Source organism: Eleginops maclovinus, chromosome 2 (assembly GCF_036324505.1).
Source record: "Eleginops maclovinus isolate JMC-PN-2008 ecotype Puerto Natales chromosome 2, JC_Emac_rtc_rv5, whole genome shotgun sequence".
Taxonomy (NCBI): Eukaryota; Metazoa; Chordata; class Actinopteri; order Perciformes; family Eleginopidae; genus Eleginops; species Eleginops maclovinus.
This window is the reverse complement of record NC_086350.1, coordinates 20,292,381-20,314,287: the sequence shown is the minus strand read 5'-3', so window position 1 is coordinate 20,314,287 and position 21,907 is coordinate 20,292,381. Positions and strand designations below refer to the sequence as shown.

Genomic DNA, 21,907 nt, shown 5'->3' with positions numbered 1-21,907 from the left:
TTTAGTAAAAATGGCATATTGAATTGTCCACAATTGTCTGTAAAGTTTAAACTTAAAACAATTTATTGACATAAAATCATCTAGCTATTTGTACATGGATGTCAACTATGCTCTAAAAATCTACAGATGAGTCAGAAAGTGTATGAAAAGTAATTACATTCTGAAACAGAAAATGTGTAGGAAACCTGACTTGAGTCCTTTATGTTTATGGGTCAGATTTGTGACCATCAGTCATTTCGCTGCCCACTCCCAGATCTCAAATGACTAACCTTCCCACAGGCACATACACACACCAATTAGAAAACCCTCCATGATATAAAAGTTTGACTAAAACCCAAACGTTTGACAGGAAATTTTGAAGGCCTATAACGTTGGACGCCTTTTCTTCGACCTCTTCTCAGGATTGCATGGTTTACATATTCTATGAAATGATCAGGAGATTCATCAGACCTACCCAGACCAGTAAATCAAACCCAAGAGGGACGTGCTCTTGGCTCTCTAATCAGAAAGTGGATACTCAGCCTCTCTCTGAGGGTGTACTCTGATACCTTGTGGTTATTTATGGATATGGGTTAATATTCCCTGAACTTGTCTTTGACCCTGCTGATCTGGTTGTGTCAGTCAGGGCTGTGCACTGCCGCATTAGACCAGCGCTTGAGAGACAACCTGACAAACCTGCCATCTGTCACCCTCCACCTCAGCCATATAACCGGACAGGTGTGTGTGTGAGTGAGAGAGACTGTGTGTTAGGTGATGTGTTCCCATGTGTTTTGTGCATGAGTGTCAGGAAATTTGTTGTGTTTTAGTGTATCCGTACAAGATTGTGTGTGTGTATTTGACGTATCGATAAGGCAATCTATATGTCAGGCGACCGGATGCCTGCCAACCGAACATGAAGTCAATACTTCCTGAGTGCCTGTTAAGTCGATGAAGGAACATCCTCATCTCCTGGCTGTGGCAGTGACGGTTGATATCAATATTTTGTATTATACGTTGGCTATAAATAAGGTTACTGTAGTAATTGAAACCTTTCCTGATAGTGACTTAAGCTTAAAGGAAACTACATTAGGTTATACCTAATCGATATTGTCAGTGGCTTCAAATAAAAACCTAGCGGTTTACATTACATACCTGAAACATGACCGACATCCAACCTATATTATTTGTTTATTTGTTTATTCCACACATGGCAGTTATTTTCAAACAAAACACGTGCCCTTTATATAACAAACATGATTACTAAACATAGACTTTATTTTAATTGTATTTCTTTGTAGCCCATGATGAAAAGTAGCATGAAAAAAGTAAAATAAAAAGCAATGTTCTGTCAATCACAGTCGCTTACACATTCTTACAGAAACATCCAATTATCATAGTTTCGTGTTGTTTTATTTAATTGTTGATAGTGACTTTTGAAAAATCCAAATTAAAATCATGTTCTCTTAGTTATTTTTTGTCAAATTAGTAAAAAGATAAATGTTTAACTATTAAATAATACAAATTAAGGAGTAACTCCAACACTGCCCTCAAATTTAATTGGTTACTTTCAGTTTCTCTCCCCTTTTCTCCACCTAGTGTTGCCCCTTTGTTTGCTAGCCGTTGCTACACTGTGGAAGCTAACAGCTGCATTGTGTCCTAACTGGCTCAATTACTAAAGCCACATAACAAGAACTCAATGAATACAAATTCCCAGAGTGTATGACCCCTATCGAGGAAATGATGCAGTGCGATTCTACTGCTGGCTAAATTGTCTCTGTTGAGGGTTAATGCATGTTAGTCCTTGACTCCACAGTGTCAAGGAGGTGGCATGATAAACACATCCCTTTGAGGCTTAAGCTCATTATTCCCTCATTGAGTCAAAAATTACAATGAGATTGACTTCAACCTCTCGTCCTTCAGTCTCTCACGGCCTTATGCTCAGTGTGTTGCACTCTGATGAGACCAGTCTGAGGGTAGGCCTAGGCCATTGAGTTTTTTTTTTTTTTTTTTAAAGCAAAGCTTGTTTGAAAGGGAAAACTCTTTCTGTCACTCACACATTTTAAATAAATCTTGATACTCAATTTGTATTTATTTCAGATTTCTTGGATAACTTGCTAAATATTCCTTAACTAAGGTGTAAGGAAAAGTAATGGCATGACAAAATCTGCTTTGGTTGGATAGTCAATTTCGATTCTATCTAGAAACACAAGCTCACATAGAAAAGTTTTACAAACCCTACAACATTCTTGGGTGATCCAATTTGTAGAGGAAGAGGAACTTACAGCTGTGTGTGTAGTAGAGTATGTAGCAGGGTGCCTGCTTCCCCACTGTCTTAATTGGAGAGGCGATGCTGTGCCCCGGGCATTTTGCCATCCATGAGACACCAGACTGTGCATACTTCTCTGACTCGCCTCCAACTTTTCCCACTGTGCTTCCTGACAACAACGGTGCCTTCAGGAATGCCTTCAACCCAAACATGCGTGCATACACACACGCAGTAAAGTCCGACTGTGACTAACATCTAAAGCTGGCTAGAAAAATACTTCTGGGAAACTAGGCTATGGAGAGTGTGTCTGATGTTTGTTAACAGTCTTTTTCTTGCCTGTTTCTGGTGAATCATTTTTATAATTTTTCAATATTCCTGCAGATCAAATACTTCCATGAAAGCGGGTCGTTCAACAAGCAGCACAGAAAATTATCAAAATAAAAAACAGGGCAAAAAATTTGAATTAAACTTAAGCTATGATTAACAGATTGGTAATATCACTGCTGTTGAGTTTCTTAAAGTACTTCAAACAATGAACTGAGCAAATTGCGTAGCAGTTGGGGGAAATAAATGTTGAACAAATGACAGTACCTGAATGTATAAGCCCACCATAATTCCTATGACCAGAACATAAATAAATCGACAAAGATATGCACGTAAAGCTGCATTAACGTGACAAGCGGCGAAACGGTGCTCTCATTGTCGTATTTCTATGGACGGAGGGGTACCAAGTAGACCGGTAGCGCTATCCTCTCAAATTTGTCGGTGAGCGCTCTAAGCAGCGCAAGCTAGCCGGGGAACTTGTAATTTAAACACAAAGTGCTGCGCCAAACCAGTGAGCCAATAAAAAGATCTTTCTAGGGACGAGTGTTGCAAACTAGCATTCGCTATAAACACTACCATACTTGCATCGGATAGCTGTTTTTAGTCTGTCAATGTATATTGTATCTGTCTTCACCAAACAAACAATAAATCAATTAAATCTCCTATCAAGTAAATGCAGCCTTACTTTCAGCTAGCTTGGATAGCTGCAGCTGCTAGCCATAGCTACTATCCAAACCAATACCATGTCTGGCTATGGCGTAGATTCAATGCAGAATTATAAGCTTCACTTTAAACTTCTCCCCCCCACCACCCTATAAATTATTCTTTATTTCTCTCTCAAGCGAGTGGACACTGAGGAAACCTCAAAGCAAGAACATGCTTGCTGAATCCTATTTAATTCTGGCTCATGTTTTAAAAACAAGCCCGGAAAACCCAGGACTTGTTTATCTAGCAAAATGTAAATACCTCATTTTTAACAAGACATGTTCAGGTGGTGAGCTTCTGACCATCCCTACCTCGTCAGATTCAAAAGTGTTTTTTAAATGTGTTTATGAAGAAGGCCAGACATTTAGAAGTGTTTGTTACTGTTTGCAACATCAATCAGGGTTCAGATGGTGCAGGTGTTCTCTAGTATTTTGTATGAAGTGAATGAGTGATTCTTAAAGCTGGTTCCTCTTACTGTTAATAGTCAGGGGAATAATGACGTCTTTTCATCTCTTTTTAACTGATCTTTAGACACAAAAGAGCATTCATGAAACAAAGTGTGTCTACTTTAAAGCGATCTGAAATGGAGAAGCAGAGCATTTGTTTTGCAAATGATGTTGTTGTCATTGCATTGGAGAGAAACAATTCATTACCCAGGAAGCTAATTGCACTCTGATTCAATGCGTCCTATTTAAAGTTAAAAGAGGCAGCATATGTTTTGCTCCAACAAGAAACTAAAGGAGCAGCATGGCATCTTGACAGCTTGTTTGTGTCACCTAGAGATTGACAGGCAGTCACTTCCTCCTGTTTATATAGTAATTAACATATACATGTTATCTGAGACTCAAATGAACGGCTAAATAAACCCAATCTAAACAGCTGAAAAGCACTTTCCTTCTGCATTGTTTGCCATTGCTTTTTCTTAACAGCTCTGTGTCTCTACTGTGTAGAGATGGTATTAAAAAAAATCATTGGAATGCTAAAAGACAGAGAAAATGTCTTATATTGATCCACACCTACAATGCTAAAAGCACTTTACAGAGCAGTTTGAGTCGATCAATACAAGACTTTCTCTTTCTTTGTACCGCGTATGCTTTTGAGAGCACTTGTTTTTCATATTCTTCATAATATTCCTTTTGCTTATTCTCTGCTGTTTGCTATAGAGGGTAAAACAATTGCCACTCACTCATTATTACCGATGTATTGAAAGCTACATGTATGAAAGGTGTCAATTAACTGCCATGGACATTATTTCAGGCTGGTAACTACACACATGCAGAGAGAAAGGGGAACAAAGGAAAGTAGCCAGTTGCATAGTGAGGAAGGTCAATGGACATTCTATCTAAATAATGACGTTAATGAGGCACTGCTGTGCTAATTACTCTTTGTTCAGACTGGATGATGAGGTAATTGTACCCCGAGGAAGATCAAGAAGGCGGTTTGGCTGAGTATATGTGTATGTGTGTGGGAGTTTATCTGTCAAATCCTGGGAGAGACTAGACCACAATAGATACAGATATCCAGTTTCTTGTTGAAAAAATGTAATTATGATTTGAGTGTTGACTTTATTGTATTTTCATAATTATCTGTATTTCTTCTTATCCTCTGTGTGCATGTAATGTCAGCGCCAGTGATACAATACTGCCTCACAAAATCAAACAACGGATGGCAGAAGACTGTCAGCTACTGCTTCATTTACATCTGAGAGTACACTGAGAAAAATAGCAGCTTTTATTTTTGAGTACTTAAAATATTTGTTAGAATAATAGTTTGTCTACTGTATACACCGTGGTAGTGTTCACTTCAAACCTTCAGAGCTAATTCCCAGCACTTAGATGTGTATGCCTTTTCAAAGATCGACCGCCCACAATGTGGTTTTTATGGTTACATTTCTGTATTATAATGCTTGTGAATAGGCCGTATGCAGGTGTCATTGTGGGTTAAACAGCTCATTTAACTGCCAATTTAAGCCAAAGCCGCAGATGTGCCACTTCACAAACCATTCTGTTGGTCATGAAGGTCACATTGTTTGATCTGGAAGGCTTTAGACATACACAATGTCATTCTGCAGACAATAATAGCCCTCCCACCCATTTCCCCCTCATTATCTTTTATTTACACCTGCTTATCTCTATAGGAAGAAAAGGCCTACCATTGATAACCTGTCTGACCTAGTAGACCCTAATTAACAGTTTGGACCCCGCTGGTCCCCTGTGCCCTGTGCTGTCGTGTCCTTATCTGCACCTTACGCCTCTCCAATCTGGACAACAGCTGATTATCGGGTGAGATCACCTTCACAAACAGCCGGACTTAACTTTGACTCTATGACTTTAACAAGGAGGAAGCAGGGCAAGAAAGTAAGAAACAGAATCTGTACTTTTGTCTGCATCATGAGCTATCGCACCATACTTACTGTCAGAGAGTGTATGATAGAGAACAAAAGAGCCCAAGTGGGGTTAATATGACCTCTTTTTCTTTCTCCGTTCATCCCTCTATTCTATCCTCAGCACCAAGGTCACAGTATCCCAGCACTTTGGCCTCACCACTCTGCACAGTTAGCGTCCATAAGACACCGCTCAATTGTCATTACATTAAAACTCCAGCCTTTCAGAACACTATTATTTCTGTTCTAGTAGCTAAAAAGACTTATGTCTGTCTGCTCATCCTCCCCTCTCTTCGTGCACAGGATATTTTATTCGACTGGAATATATATTTCTTTCCAAATTTGGCTCCAACATCCATTTGGATGAATTGATTAGATTTTGTTAATCACAGCTCAAGGTCACAGAAACTCTCAAAACATGTTTTCGGTTATAACGCAATAATTATTTAATGTGGCGGTGGTGGAGAAGCCCGTAAGGACTTGGCTTGGGAACCGAGGGTTCACCGGTTCAAGTCCCCGGTAGACCAAGTGCTACCGAAGGGTCCCTGAGCAAGGCAACTTTCCCTACACTGCTCCCCGAGTGATGACATTTTGGTCATACATTGAAAATGTGAACTGCAACTTAAATAGTTGGCAGAGGCCTACAACCTTGAGGGGGGAATTCTGTTTGTGACTAAATCTGCCAACAATAATGTATGTAGTGCTTTTGGAGTGTTGATTATGCAAATTATCAAATCCCATGAAAGCAAACCTCCAAATTAGTAGGGGCTATTAAGAAAGTTATTCATGACACATTGTGCAAGCTTTGTGAACAACCTTGAACACTTGCATGAGAATATGGAAATGCCGCATGACACCGGGTGATTCAATACTGTTATGGAATTAAAGACTTGAATAGTGAGTTCTTCTAATGGTCAGCCTGCTGTGTATAACAAGGTTTGTGAGTGATGTTTCATTAAATGGAATGTTGCCACACAAAAGTAATATCACAGGCACATTTGCATGATAAGAAAAAGCAGGAGAGGCATTTATGTCATACAAACCAATTTGTATGGAAACTCTCCTGGGCAGTCTGCCAATAATCTCATTATCCTCAAATTGCAGGACTGTAAAAAAAAAAATGTTTGAGTCTAATTGTGCTACTCCAATATGGATATGAACGCTAAACGCTCTTTGATCTAAAAGCAAGCACTTTAGTCTCAGTCATTGTTTAGTTTTAACCCATCGCTGGTATCAAGAACAACACAAAACATGTCGTTGTTCACATACTGAGGGGTTGTATGTAGTTACAATTATAAGCACAGCCGAAAAAGATGGACTTTCTTGCAGACTGTCAACTCTGCGTTTTGATGTTCTATCAAATGAGCATTCACAACCCGAGCCTGACAGCTCGAGATGCCCACACTGGTTTGAAAGCACCAATAAAAGAGAGGCCTATGATGTTTTGCCTCCTCTGAATCTCTTGATGTTTCTCCAGTCAATATTCTACTGCTGGTGAAAATGAGTCATTCTGTATTAAAGTTTCTGAGAAATTATTAATAGAGAATAGTTAAAAATGAATGATTTGGGGAAACTGGTTATAAGTATCCGCCTAAAATAGCCTCAGTGTTTAGCCTTAGTAGGTAACAACTCATCAACTAACAACCATAAAATGAAAACATATCTGCTCACTCGTCACACTGGATAACCTTTGAGAAAAACATGAAACAGCACTTTCTTTAAAAACGCTGTAAAACTTTGATTTTGCTGCCTATAGCAAATCCAAAACAAGCAAGGAACTTCAAAAAGATAACACTGAGGTTCCTCAAGGCTAAACCATCTGCAGACACAACCCATGTAGTATAGTCTGATCATGAAGAGATTTGAGACATTTAGGGATTAGCTGGTTTGCGCTGCGAGATATCAAGGCTTATACAGCTGTTATCAGGACAACTGAAGGACAACGCCAATGAGGGGCTTTTATATTTCTAATTTTCTCTGCTTAAAGGAACCCACATTACTCGATAGTTGCAGGAGAGTTCTGGAAAGAGGGTCTGTGATAGACAGAATAAGAGGGAATGAAATTAAGAGGACAGCATGGGAGAACTAGAGAGTAGACTAGAGGTTTTGTTAAGTATTCTATTTGACTAGTAACTTAGAACCGACCGTGGAGCAGTATCTAAGTAAAGGCTGGTTCTACATTATTTGATTGTAATTGGGATCGAAAGGTTCACACTGTGTTGTTGAGGTCTGTGTGTCATAGTTGTCTTATACTTGAGTGGATCCAAGCAGATCATGTGGTGCATTTTTATAATCACAGGAGAGAAATGTGGCTTCATGGGAAATCTAGTGCAGGGAAAAGGATATGTACTGTTTTTGAAACAGCGGCCATCATGGAATCTCCAGTGTTTGTTGCCTATTTGTTTCTGCATTTTGGATCAGGTCTAATGATCCTGTAATCTGTACAGGTAGTCCATACCAATACCAATTCCCAATTTGATTCCTCCGTAATAGAACAACAACAATTGGCTGCCTGGAGCATACAGTATGTAACTAACACACCTCCTGCTGATTGCATCCCAAATTTGTTGTTCACAATGTATAACATTATGATGGGATAGGATTGTCTATCTCGCTAGGAAGATCTTTCTACTGTGTCTGGTACGGGATTTATCTCAAGGCCCCCCATGTACTGTAGTACGGTAGAACAACAAGCATCGTCACGTTTTCAGAATTTGGTATCGACTTGGTGCCCGAGGTATTGGTTCTCCTGTCATCCCTACATTGGATGTATAATGACTTTTAGTAGAGTGTGGGAGACAAACATGGGGAGAGACTGAGAAACTAAATTGTGGTGAGGTTTACAATAGTATAGCGAGTCAATAGTATTGAAATTATTCTCATGTTAATGATGTTGAGAAAAGTTTTCCAACATCAATATGTCTTAGAACACAATGAAAAGATCAAATAGTCAGGGCGTGACGATTTAACTTAAAATCTATGAAAAATCCTTTTAAATGATTGCCCAGCCGATGAAAGAACACAATCAAACTCACCAGTAATGTATGCGTACAGAGAGAAAGATGCACCTGACTGGATCTAAGTATTTTTTGGGGGGGTTGTGGATCCCGTAGCTTCACTGACTTCCTCATTTATCTCAGGGCTGCAGGCTCCTGCCAACGACTTCCACCCACTAAAGTGGACGGAGGCGCTAGAGCGAGTGTGAATGTTAAAAGGTAGATTGGATGGTGGCTATGTTAGTGTGGGTTTGACTGGATGGCAGAACTGTCAATCAAACTTAATGTTAGAAATATGGTATTCTTTCAATTTACACAACAACAACCATAGGAGTAGGCCATCAATCTTCCTGTCGTGAAGCTAACGTCTTGCTTACAGAAAAGTATGAAAGACCTTTTCTGTCTGTCTCAATCTATCCATTAACAGGAGTATCACACTAAGGTGGCTCTTGCCATGCGATGGTTGTTGCGTTCGCGTCAGTGAATGAGTTGGCACGAACGTCTTTAGGAACCAGAGTTATTTTTTTAATGAAATGTGTCCGGATGTGGATTCCATTAGAAACAGAGGTCAAGCGGTCACACAGTTGTTGTAGTTGTGGGTCTTCTGTGCCAAAACAGCTCATTAGTTAAGCTTCGCCTGGGTCAATAAGGTAGAAAAAACACACATACACTCAGTAAGGAAGCAATCAGTTGTGAAATAACACTGTCATGGTTCACTATCAAGGTCAAAGCTGCCCCTTTAAGAAGTGCTACTGCTGCAGAAACTCAGGGGAAAAAAGCTTTTTCCTTTGTCTCACATCATTTTCATCTTGTTTACATATTCATAATTGTTCATGCTTTTTAAATAGGCTGTCAAAACATGCAGTGAACAAGAGGTGAATTTGGGAGAAAATATGAAATAAATAAGACATGAACTAAATATAATCATTCATAATAATATGTGTAAGCGTCTTATAGAGGAGCAATACAGTATCTGCACGGTATACTGTATGTTAATAAGTAGAAAAACTTAACTTGATTATAAAATGCATTTAAATTGTCAGTAAAACTGTACTTTTTCTCTTAAGTTTGAAGAGTTCAGTATTTACTACTTTGGTTCTAGGGTTTACTTATCTTACAGTTTATAGATTATTTATCTTCATAGTCAGCTGTATATATATATATTTTTTTCTTTTCGCTAATGCCAGTTTATTTTTACTTCTATCTCTTCTTTGACACTTCTTCACTTTAGCATTGTTTATTTCTTCTTTTTATTTTTAATTATTTCCCATGTATTGTATTATGCTGCTGCAACACAAAAATGTCCCAGTTTAGGGTTAATAAAGTAATTCTTATCTTATTTTATCTTAACATTCACGCCATAAAAGCCCCACGCTAATGCTTACCGGTACTCTATAATTTGTGCTTTAGCAGGCTCAGCATCTGCAAACTCACAAACTAACTCCTGTTAGCCAGAGCAACCAAAGATAAGAGATACATTTCTAATATTCATAAATTCATATGTCCTCCTCTTGGGGAACTTTTGAAGTCAAACGCAGAAAGTAATGTAGAAACTAGCAAGCTGACACAGTTAACAACTCTCTGTTTTGATGCCAAGTAGAAACATACAGGCATTACACAGCCTAGCTAGTTAGCTTGTAAGCTAGGTAGCATCCATAGCCAATTTTGCGCTACATTTTTGTGCTTATGTGCACTGTATTTAGAGCAGCAGTGGCCTTTTTTCGTTTTTAGTGAAGGGATGCTATTTGGTTACATTTAATCACAGTTATAGATTTACTGTATGTGATTATTAAGATGGAACTTTTTTTATCCCTGTGGGGAGATTCAGGCGTCTATAACAGCAACAGGGTCAGAGTGAAACACAGGACAGGACAGATTCACACAAGGTAAAAAAAATGATATAGTAACTGTTGAAACAACATATCACGGTAAAAGGTTGATCATTTGAGTGGAGATATATTTGGATTGTTAAATATATTACATGAGGTATGTGAGCAGGTAAAGTCTTGTACAAACAGTGCAGGTTTCAGGTTTGTTAGAGAGAAAAACTGTGATTTGAAAATGGGATTATGTATAAATATGCAAAAATGTACCTTTTTTTGTATCTTTAGGAGTTTTTGTTTTTGTTGGTTAATTTTGAAAAAAGTTTTCATACTGGAGTACATATATTATGTATTCCTTCACAAATGATTACTCGTAAACTCATCAATATGTAATAATTATTCCAAGTTAAGAGTCCTATTATCATATTTATGATAGGGTTGAACCATGCAGGTTGACGCACATTCTTTTTAGTTTCCAAAACTAAACCTCTATTATATTGCACACAATGCCCCACCGTTATGCATTCAAGTGAGGAACTGTAAACTGTTGGCTTGGGAATGTATTACTTTGATGTTTTCGGCTGAAAGACTTCAGCAATACACAAAATATTATGCAAATGAATGTGTCAGTTGTGGCTGTGAATAGATACGCAGTAAAAGATGCAGACAGCCTTTCTTCATTTTGACAGATGTGACCAGACATAGCTTAGAGAGACCACGGCGGAGCTGTGAGGGACTAAAGAAACTATTTGGCAGTCTGTAACAACTTATTTGGTTAATTTACCCAAAATATAAGCTACAAATAGAGCATCTACTTGCAATGAACTAGGCATTGAAGCAGCACATCGGAAACTGGATTAAATATGTGAGCTGAACACAAACAAAAGTCAAATGCCTTACAGCGTATTGCACTGTGGCCAATTCCCCTGTGGCCAACATTAACACAGCATTCAAATCAGCGTTACAGTAATTGCACTGGAAGTTTTGATTCCCAAGTGTGTGTGTGTATTGCGACTTTTTTGTGCAATATTGTGTATATATTTAAGATGCAATCAGGAATTTTAATATTTAATATATATATGTGTGCGTGTGTGTGTGTGTGTAAATGAGTGTGTGTCTTGGTTTTGAATATCTCGCCAACTCTCTGATCGATCTATTTAACACTTGGTGTGTGTGTTGCTGAGCATCTGACAGAGTGCAGTGCCGCGTGTGAAGTGATTAATAAACTCACACGTAGCACTGCCCATGGCCGGACTCTGTTTAGAATTGAGTGCAACTATATCCAATTCAGCAGTGTGGCCCCATCCAAGAAGAGACACGTCTGCTAATGGGATGTCTCTTTATGTCTTCTTTCATTAAATAGTGCCTCTATTAGAAGCGTGTGTTCATCTGCGTGTGTTAAACAGGTGCCCAAAATGATCAAAAAGGTGCACATCCCTTTCAACCTCTCCTAGTCAGCCAGTCTAAACCTCATCTATCTTCCAAAGTGTTCATCAAACCTGAACTCACAATTATTGGGGCTTCGACTTTGGAGAAGAAATATAACACTTTCATGGGAACCTTTGCACTTGATGCTTCGCTACCATAAAAACTTGAATAGACTCATCTCGAAACCCAAGCAGAACGGACACTGAACTAGTTATGTTATTCATGCGTGACCTAATGAAAATTACGTTAATTGCAAGTTTCATTGCTTATGTTTGTCTCACACATTTTGTTGTTATGTTTTCCAGTAGATTAGCCATTAGTTTGTTTGTTTTTGCCTTGACTACTCTAAATGAGACAATTTTTACTTGAAATAACAGCCCTTTCTTGTTGGTCGGTTTTTCTTTTTTATAGGATTGAAGACACATAGTTCAGTTCGCAAGCTGACATGAACAAGCCTGGAAAACGTACAGCCTGCAAATGTGAATTTGGGGCAGAAATAGCACTCCTTGTTACCACAAATAACCCCTTTGACGCATGGCTGGTCTCGAGCCGTCCATTCTACAGTGCCAAAGTTGTTCTAGTCAAACATGGCATCACTGAGAAGCATGCAAACAGTTTAGCCGGAGGAAAGGAGAAGAAAATGTAAGGATGGAAGAAAATGCTTTTCAATTTCCCCATTATTATTTCCCTTATAAATACGCAAATGTGTGTTTTTAAATAATTTTGTGATTGGTTTATGCAATATGCTGAGTCAGCACTTTCCATATTTTCCTTAATAAATTAACCAAATGTTTCCTCAGACGAGGCAGATGTGTAATGAAGTCAATCTGCTTTCAAGTGAAACATGGAAGAGACTCAGTCCACTGGGAAGGCAATTTGTTCTTGTGTGCTTCTGTGTGGTTCATTCAAAGAGTAACTAAGTGAATGGACATTATTTTAGAAGCTTTTCTATTATTCAGAGAGAGAGGGAGACAGAGAGCAGTGGACCCTTTCCTATCTGTCTTCACTCAGACGTGTTTGGCTGGTGAACCCCGTAATATGTTTTGCTGAGGACAGGAGGTCTTTGGTTTTTCAGTCTGATGGAAAGAAAGTTTAGTATGGTTCAGTAACTTTCTTTCTGTCCAAATGAGTGCAGAAAGCCTGTGGTTTCTAAATTAAAGCTTGTCAAGGCAGTATTAAATGATGTTCCTGCTATACTGGCCCTGTGCTGTCAATACGGCTTGTCCATAAGCAGAAAAAGTCATCAGTAGGGGCAGCTCAATTATATTGTGAGATATTAATTGACCAATTTTGGGATTTAGTTAAAATGGTATGGTAGCAAGTGGCTCCATGACCAGTAAATTGTACTTACAGCCTAACCCCTAAGCTGTGCGTGACAAGGTGCTTTCAAATTGCCTTATTACTACGGTTAGGAAGTGCCTTTACTTTGCTCAGTGTCCCCAGCTTAATCATCCAAAACTTGGCAAAATAACAGTTTTTAAAAATGCTTGTTGGTATATTCTTTTCCTGTGGTGTGTACTATAGGGTTTTTGCATATAAATGGTCTGCAAAATATAAATTTCCAAATGTGACGGCCTGGAACGCATCAATTGGACTCCTTTGTTTGTTCCGATTAGATAATGACATCACTATGTAACAATCACACTTCTATTGGCTAGCGCTCCATCACATTGTACATAATAGGCTAAGGGGCGGGACATCTCTTAGAGGTTGACTCGTCGGTGCAAAATACAAATATGAACCTGAAATTAAGCATAATACGTCCTCTTTAAGCTTTTGACTGAAGTGATTAGAGAAACCTCATGTTGGCAATGTTCTTAAATTACTCTCACCACCAGAACATTACACTACTTTACATGCTGTATGTCCATTTGACCAGTGACCTGAGCAACCGATAAACAGCCTACAAAAGATGTCGAAAAACAACTTTCACACATCTTAAAATACACAGAGCACACTCCACAGAGCTGAGTCGCACTGCTGGCAGACTGACGGTGCTGAATAAGCATATCTCCGAGCTCTCGAGCTGTCATTATCGTTCCTCGTCACTCTCAGCTCCGTACTGTGCTTTCCCTGCTCGGCCTGATGGGATATACTTCCAGTTTAACATTCCTACTTGACTGACATGTGGCATCTCCCCCTCTCTTTCTCATCCACTCCCCCACATCCGTCCCTCCTCTGCAGGGCTCATGTGAGAGTGCTCTTAGGCTCAAACCGCGCTGAAATTACAATGCTTCATCCCAGATAGACCTGCTCAGGATGTCACACTTGCAGACTAACAGCTGAGCATTCACACAAGCATAACATGATTGACTTATCCCAGCAACTTCTCATCTTCCCTGAGTAACTTCACACGCAGGTATTGACGTCCTCGCAGCTGCATCCTCGCCCGTTTCGAGTAATTGAATTGTTTGAACTTGTATGGGCTTTGTGAAAACAAAGACTCTGTGTGAAGAAAGAGCGTCTCGCCTCCTCCTGGCACCGCCGGAATCTCTGGGGTCTTTGAAGTGAGACCCTGTCCTCGATATACTCCAGACAGGAGGAGGCTGTTTGGAAAAGGCCAGGCCACCTGTCTTCGCCTGAGGTGACAGGACAGCAGCCGCAGAGGGGATGTGTGTGTCTGTGTGTGTTGTTATGACCAAGGCTCTAAGGCCACACCAAACTGAGACACACCATGATAAAGCTGTAACAAATAACATCTTGCTAATTGAACCAAATTACTTAAAGATGAGGATTATTAAGATGTGGGTTGAGGGTGTCGCTATAATCAGTGGTGTGAGTGTGCCAGAATGATGGATAGGTGTATGTCTGTGCTTTTGTAGTAAGGTGCCAAACTGGGCTTGAACTTAAATCATACCTAACTAAACAAACGGGTGAATGTAGCACCCTCACAATCCTCTACCACCAAGTATCTGGAAAACATTAGAAATGACAGATTGGCAGCGAACTGTGTGAAGTGAAGAGGCTTCAAAGCTTTGATCGCGACTGTGAGGAAGTTCTTAGAGGAAAGAACTGGAACACAATGAATACAGGAGAGAGCTTTGAACTGGTGTGAGATTTATTGGAAATTACAGTCAGAGAAATGAAAAAGAAATTTGCTGAGACACAGTAGTGACCCAGAGAAGCAGACTCCAGAAGATGCGGTCAGGTGAGGCTGACTCCCTGACTCATGGCATTTTTATTCCTATCATTACCTGAAGGACAGAATTTTAATAACCATGCTTTATGCAGTAAGGGGGTCATCTCCCGACACGGCTGATGAAGAGAGCTCGAGAAAACCGCCACCAGCTAATCATTATACAATAGAGCGCCCAAGGTCAAATAACTGCTGTCTGTACGGATAAAACACAACATTAACTGAGATGAGGTGAGGACAGAATTGGAGAATTGATAGAAGGAGACTTTAATATTTATCTTACAGACACAATGGTAATTTATATCCAGTTGAATACTTAAATGCAGAAGTATTGTTTTCCTATTTGGGTTATGCCTTGCCCAAAAAGAATCCCACATTGTATAATGAATAGATTAACATTGAGAAGAAGGAGGAGGAGGAGAAGACCTTATATTAATCCTCGAGGGGAAATTCAGCTTTTCAATATGTTTGTTGAATCACACATGCATAGGAATACAGATATTCTAGCACCAGGGAGTAGTTGGGGCTTTGATGCCTTGCATAAGGACACCTTGGCAATGCCCATGTGGCGAACTGGCACCTTTCAAGTTAGCAGTTGACCCTCCGTACTATGCTCAGGAAGGGGGGCTGAGCTCCAGAAACATTTCTGCAAAGGGGCGTGGGCAGCTGCAGCTCATTTGCATTTAAAGCTACAAAGTTAATCAGCACTTTTATAAAAGGGCTGAAACAGAGGGGTTTATGATCTGTTTGCTATTTTGAACAAAAACCGAGCTCTATCTGTGAACTATAACGTATTGTTGAAATGCAGTATAATACGTGACCTTTAAGTACAATCGGGATTTCAACCTGCGACCATTCAGACAGGTATAGAGTGTTTGGATGTGGCTGTCGCAGGTAAAAGACAGTCTCGAGAAAGTTACATCTTTTGTATATGTTGGCATTAGATACAGTATGGCCTATTTATTCAAAAACCTACATATGAGCAGATGTGTTTTGATTTGCTATTTATTTGATGTGTTTATTGCAGTTGTTTTAGCTTTTTTGTTTTGCAGTTATTGTCTCTCATTAGACAATTGTAGGTAAGTAAAAAACAACACTAACAGCAAATTTGTGGAAGGTTTCACAACTTGTGTCATCCTCTCCTCTTCGCCTCTTTTGAATATTCTCAAATATTTCTCAGTGAATCTTCAAAGCCCATATTTTCAGGGCTGCTCTACAGTTTTTTTCAGTCAGCATGTTGGGTGAAAAGGATGAAGCAGTGAGAGGAAGGGAGTGAGCAGGTCAGAGGAATCCGGGGGAAGATGCTGTTATAGGAGGACAAATAAAACTGCTGACTTCATGAATGATGCATAGCTTTTCTGTCTTCATTATACACTTCCGGGCAATTTGATTATGCAGGTAAACATGCAAAGCTGTATAAATGGGAGAGGGAAATGGGATAGAGAAAGTGAGGGAGCGGGGAGAAAAGGGTAAGTGGGAGTTTCTGAGTTTATTGGTGTGGGTGTGCCAATAAGCAGGAGATAGTGAGAAGAAACTGAATTAAAAATGGAGAGATGAGCATAGGAGAGGCTCAGCTGGAGGATTAATACACTACAAAGTTGACAGGAGTTTCGAAACACCACTCGCCTCATTGTTGCCTCTGTCAGCATGTTTATACTTTACCACCTTGGCCTCATTCAAAAGGAAATGAAAGGGCTTTTATGTTGCCGACAAAGGGCGGCCTGTCTTTTCCTGACTATCCAGTCTCCCTTTGCCAGCCGCCAGTGTCTGCATGAGTCGGGTTTGATGTTTTGTTGGAGTAAAAAGAGCATCAGGAGTGCAGAGGCACTTGTGAATAAAAGCTGAAATGTGCCAGGTCCTCTGTCTTCAGCTGTTTTGCTTCTGTCAGTATCACAGTTTGCGAGGACAGACATCTGTCATGCCATGTGACTCGATATATGTCAAGCAATATGTGTGTGAGAGAGCTGGATTGTGTGTGTGTGTGTGTGTGTGTGTGTGTGTGTGTGTGTGTGTGTGTGTGTGTGTGTGTGTGTGTGTGTGTGTGTGTGTGTGTGTGTGTGTGTGTGTGTGTGTGTGTGTGTGTGTGTGTGTGTGTGTGTGTGTGTGTGTGTGTGTGTGTGTGTGTGTGTGTGTGTGTGTGTGTGTTTGGCGCTCTCCACTCCCGCCTCGTGTGTGTGAGTTGTCAGCTGCGGGCGATGTGTCTTTTGTGGCCCTCAGTAATAAAGCCATTAATCATGTGCGCTGTGTGCCACAAACATGCCACGCTGCACTCTCTGCGAGATGGCTCACTCTGGCTGTCCCACAATGCAACATCAGATGCAGTTCACTGGAGTGGAATGGGAAACGTCCCAGTCTGGTGTTCGGTGTGTATTTGTGTGTGTGCATTGAATATTTTGTGTGACCGTGTACAGTGTAGTCTTTGAGATGATAGGAATGGATAAGGATGTGTTCAGAAAAAAAGAAGCACTTACAACCGCGCTGTAAGGACAGTGAAGATATCTTGGTTTCACTTATTAGCAGACTATTGTGTCAAAAGTACTCATTGTTAAACATCATTAAATAATAGCTGTGTGTACCTTTGAACATTGGTAGGATTTAAAACATATTCCTTATTTAATGTGCACAGTTGGAGAGCAAATTATTATTTTTTGTCATATGCTAAAATATTTATTTGTTTTTTTTCCTTTCAATCATCAATAATTCATGTTGTAAACGGCATAATAATGCCTCTCTAGAGCTAAAGGTAAGGCTGGGCAATATGGCAGAAATGTCCCATACAAATATATGTTATTTCTTATGCTATCACAATATAGCATGACATTTTGTTTGTAATTTATATAATCACCACACAATAACAAATATTCTTGTTTCCTTCTTTTGAGAAATAGCCATTAGATTTTCTGAGAAATCGGAGAAGTAAAAATCTGCGTGTTATTATTAATTGAGATGGCATCATTTTGTCTCATTATATGAATTCCATTGTAAAATGATAAATCATCATATTGAAACATCACCCAATCCCTCGCCTCAAAGTATGCTCTTTTGTCTATTAACCTTTAGAAAAGCAAGCAAAGAAACAAATGAAAGATTATGTAAACAGAACATCCTTATTTTTATGTTATTGTTTAAGCACTGTTGTACACTTCCTAATACTAACCAAAGTCCAAACTTGAGATGAGAAATTAACTAAGGATGATTGATATAGATAAATGAACAACAAATGAAATAAAACTTTAAGTCGTTTATATCTAAAAATGCCAAAAAATCATAGTTTCTACTTTCTTAGCGTAGCTGGAGTATAACATTTTAAAGTTTAACTGTTAATCAAAAACAAAATGAATAGATATAATCACCGTCTGAACATATTTTGTTGCAGCCTTGAATGGCCACACTTGAGTAATGTATTTTATCAGTCTTGGCTGTCAACACCCTTTGTTTTTCAACTGTATAGAGTCAAGGACACACACACACACACACACACACACACACACACACACACACACACACACACACACACACACACACACATGCAGCCCATTGAGTCAGTGCGAAAGGTAACAGCGGCACATGTTGGAGTCAGGTGCTCGGCTGAGTGCTGCTTCACACTCCAGTCACCACGCTAACTAATGTGCTCTTATTTAGCCATCAATCCCCTGTAGCTGATGTCAGCAGGTTTTCTACAGCTCCATGGTCATACATAAGCAATGAGAGATTGTCGATCATCTCGCATTATGGTCCATTTAGGAGATGGTTGATGGTGACGAGAATGTAGATGTGGGGTCTAATGTTTCCCAGAACAAGCTTTACTCGGCAGCTTCTGGACCAGCCTCGGAGCTGTTAGGAAAGACATTGTTTGATATTGCTGTAGAAATGTGAATTTTTAACAGGGCTCAACTATATATCAACATCATCCTCTTATAAACGTTTCTACTCTTGTGCAAAGCTTGGCAATACTAAAATAATCTAATTTCCCTATACCTTCAACCAAATACTTGGATATCAGTTTTTGACGATATGGTCGGTTTTACCATACACTAAGCAGGTAAATGCAAATAACAGAACTGATAAAAAATGAGTCCACATCTCGGAGGACCTCTCCTGGACCACCAACACCTTAGCCCTAGTCAAGAAGGCTCACAAGCGCATCTTCTTCCTGAGGAAACTGGCCAAACTCCACCTATCCTCCCAGGTGCTGGTGAACTTCTACTGTTGTACCATCGAGAGCATCCTCTCCACCTGCTACTCAGTCTGGTACGGAAACTGCACGGTTAAGGACCATAAATGACTGCAGAGTGTGGTGAAGATCTCAGTCTACGAACAGAGATGCCTGCAAAGGGCACGGAACATCACAAGAGACTATTCCCACCCCAACCATGCACTGTTTATCCCCCTACGTGGCACTCGCTCTGGGACACGCTACCGCAGCCTCCCGGGTAGAACCAATAGGACCATGCACAGTTTCTTCCCTTCAGCAGTTAGACAGCTGGCAATGAACCCCTCGCCGTCTCACACTGCCTAGTGTTGTTGTGTGCTGTGCACGTTGATCTTTGCACATATACTACTGCATATACTGTATATACGCCTCAGTGTATTTATTTATATTTATACTTCATACCCATACTAGGATATTTGTATAGTACATGTATTTATTTTGTACAGACTGCTGATAGATGTGTAAATAACTGACTGTTTGCACTCTGGTTAAACTCTCTTGATTTTGTTACACTCTGCTTGCATTATGTAATGACAATAAAGTAATCTAATCTAATCTTATAATACATGTTTCATGCCTGTTTTAATAAGCCTACCCTTCAACACACAAACACATACACCTTGACTTAAACTTAGGCCCTCTATCCAAGCCTGAGGGATATTTCTTAGGACATGTTGCCAAGAACTCCACCTATTTTAATGTATTTTAAAATATTAATTTGTATGCAAACTGTTATTTTTTATGGATCACAAGATAGTGGAAGACCAAACCACTGAGCACTGTTATTAAAACAGACCCTCATTCACTTATAAAGATAACTTCTAAATGTCATATGGTGAGTGCAGAGGTGGGAAGTAACTAGATTCATGATTCAAGGAATCAAAGATTCAACAGCTAAGTACATTTACTTTTACTTTACTTAAGTATTTCCTTGTTATGCTACTTTGTACTTCTACTCAACTACATTTTAAAGGTAAAAGGTGTACTTTAACTCCACTATTTAATGAATACCTTTAGTCTCTTTACAGATTTGGATTAATTTTGCGGAATATAATCACCACTTATCAGACTTTAGTTCCACCTGGAGTAAAATCACAAGCTACCCTGCAGTATACAAATTAATCAACACTAGCTGCACCTTTACCAGCTTTGAGAACACTTTAATGATCAATAATGCAAAAAACATATCATTTATTATTCTGAAATGGACCAATCCGCAGAATGAATATTTTTGCTTTTGGTACTTCAAGTATATTTTGATGCTAATGCTTTTCTACCTTAAGTTGAGTAACAGTATTAGTTAGTATTTTGAATGCAGGACTTGTACTTGTAACAGACTATTCTTTTTCTCAAGTGCAAGATCTAAGTACTTCAAATTTCCCTTTTATGCGCATTTAAAGGTCAATAAAGTTTTGAATCTGACTCTTATGTCTGGTCAATTCAGACAATTACACTTCACTGTTTAAAACAACACAGGATATACAAATATCCCAAAAGAAAGACTATATCTATTCTCTCTTATTCTCTTACATTATATTGATATATTGCCAAGCCCTAGTCTGGTGCTTGACGCGTCTTTTATTCAAGTTGAGTATCTGTTTTAGAGAAAAGTGTATTTATCATTGGTTTGCAGAAGCCACACATGATAAATAGTGCTGTGTCAGTGGAAAGATAGATTTAAATCAAAGGTAGTAAACTTTCTAAATGTATAGCCTTGTCTCACCAAAAAGGCCAGGTTATTCCATTCTCATAAAAATGTGAAAGGCTTTAAGTACCTCATCTGTCTTTGTTCCCCCTCACCTATGAATATGCACGGTATTGATCTAGGAGTGCTGTCTTTGCAGAATTTCTCTGCATCCTGTAATGGAACCCGCTCTTATTGCTGCACTTTCTCCCTTTCCTCTTTTTTCCCGCTATCTCACCCCTTGCCTCTTTCAATTTCTGCCTGTCACTCTTGCTCTTCTGTTTCCATCAGCATGTAATGTTTAAGAACCCTTTCACCATTCAGCACACACACTTCCTCACTCTTACTCTGCTTCTTTTTCGATCACCTCTAAAGCCTCCTCTGTTGGGTTTCTTTTCTTCAAATCCTCCCACACTTTTTCCAATGTTCACTTTCCTTCATGTTTCCTCTCTCCTCTTCCTGTCAATTAAGTTCTTCTACATGATAAACACAAAAAGTATTGTGTATATTTTCAATTGTCTCTCTGCTTTGTTCTCCCCTCTCTGCAGACTTGGACTTGCGCTACTTCTGGAAGTGGAGCGTGTTCGAGGACTACCTGCTCTTCTGCTTCGGCTTCACAGTGCTGTGTGCGGTCGTCACCTTGCTGCTGCTGGACTCCGCCATGTTCGTGGAGACGCTGGGCTCCCTCGCCGTCATGTTCGAGGCCATGCTGGGCTTCCCGCAGCTGCTGCAAAACTTCCACAATGGCTCCACCAAAGGCATGAGGTATGGAACACTTTTAGGTCGAGCAGGGCTTTGTACAACAATCATAACTCACAGTACTCACACTGGCGTACAGTAGCACACTGCTGCAGAGGTGTAACAGTGCTGACTAACACCCCAAGCACATTAACCTTAATGTCCAGGGCATGCAAATGATTAATATTGTCATGATATCTGCTAACAAGGTCATTTATAAGCATTAGAGACT

General features: G+C 39.6%; 1 protein-coding gene across 1 annotated transcript in view; it reads left to right on the top strand.

Moving 5' to 3' along the window:
• Positions 1-21,907, top strand: part of si:dkey-246g23.2 (solute carrier family 66 member 2) — a 64,374-nt gene that overhangs the window by 15,058 nt on the left and 27,409 nt on the right. The window contains exon 4 of the mRNA XM_063903422.1: positions 21,486-21,702. Coding sequence (XP_063759492.1) covers positions 21,486-21,702 — 217 coding nt within the window. The remainder of the gene's footprint in view (positions 1-21,485; positions 21,703-21,907) is intronic.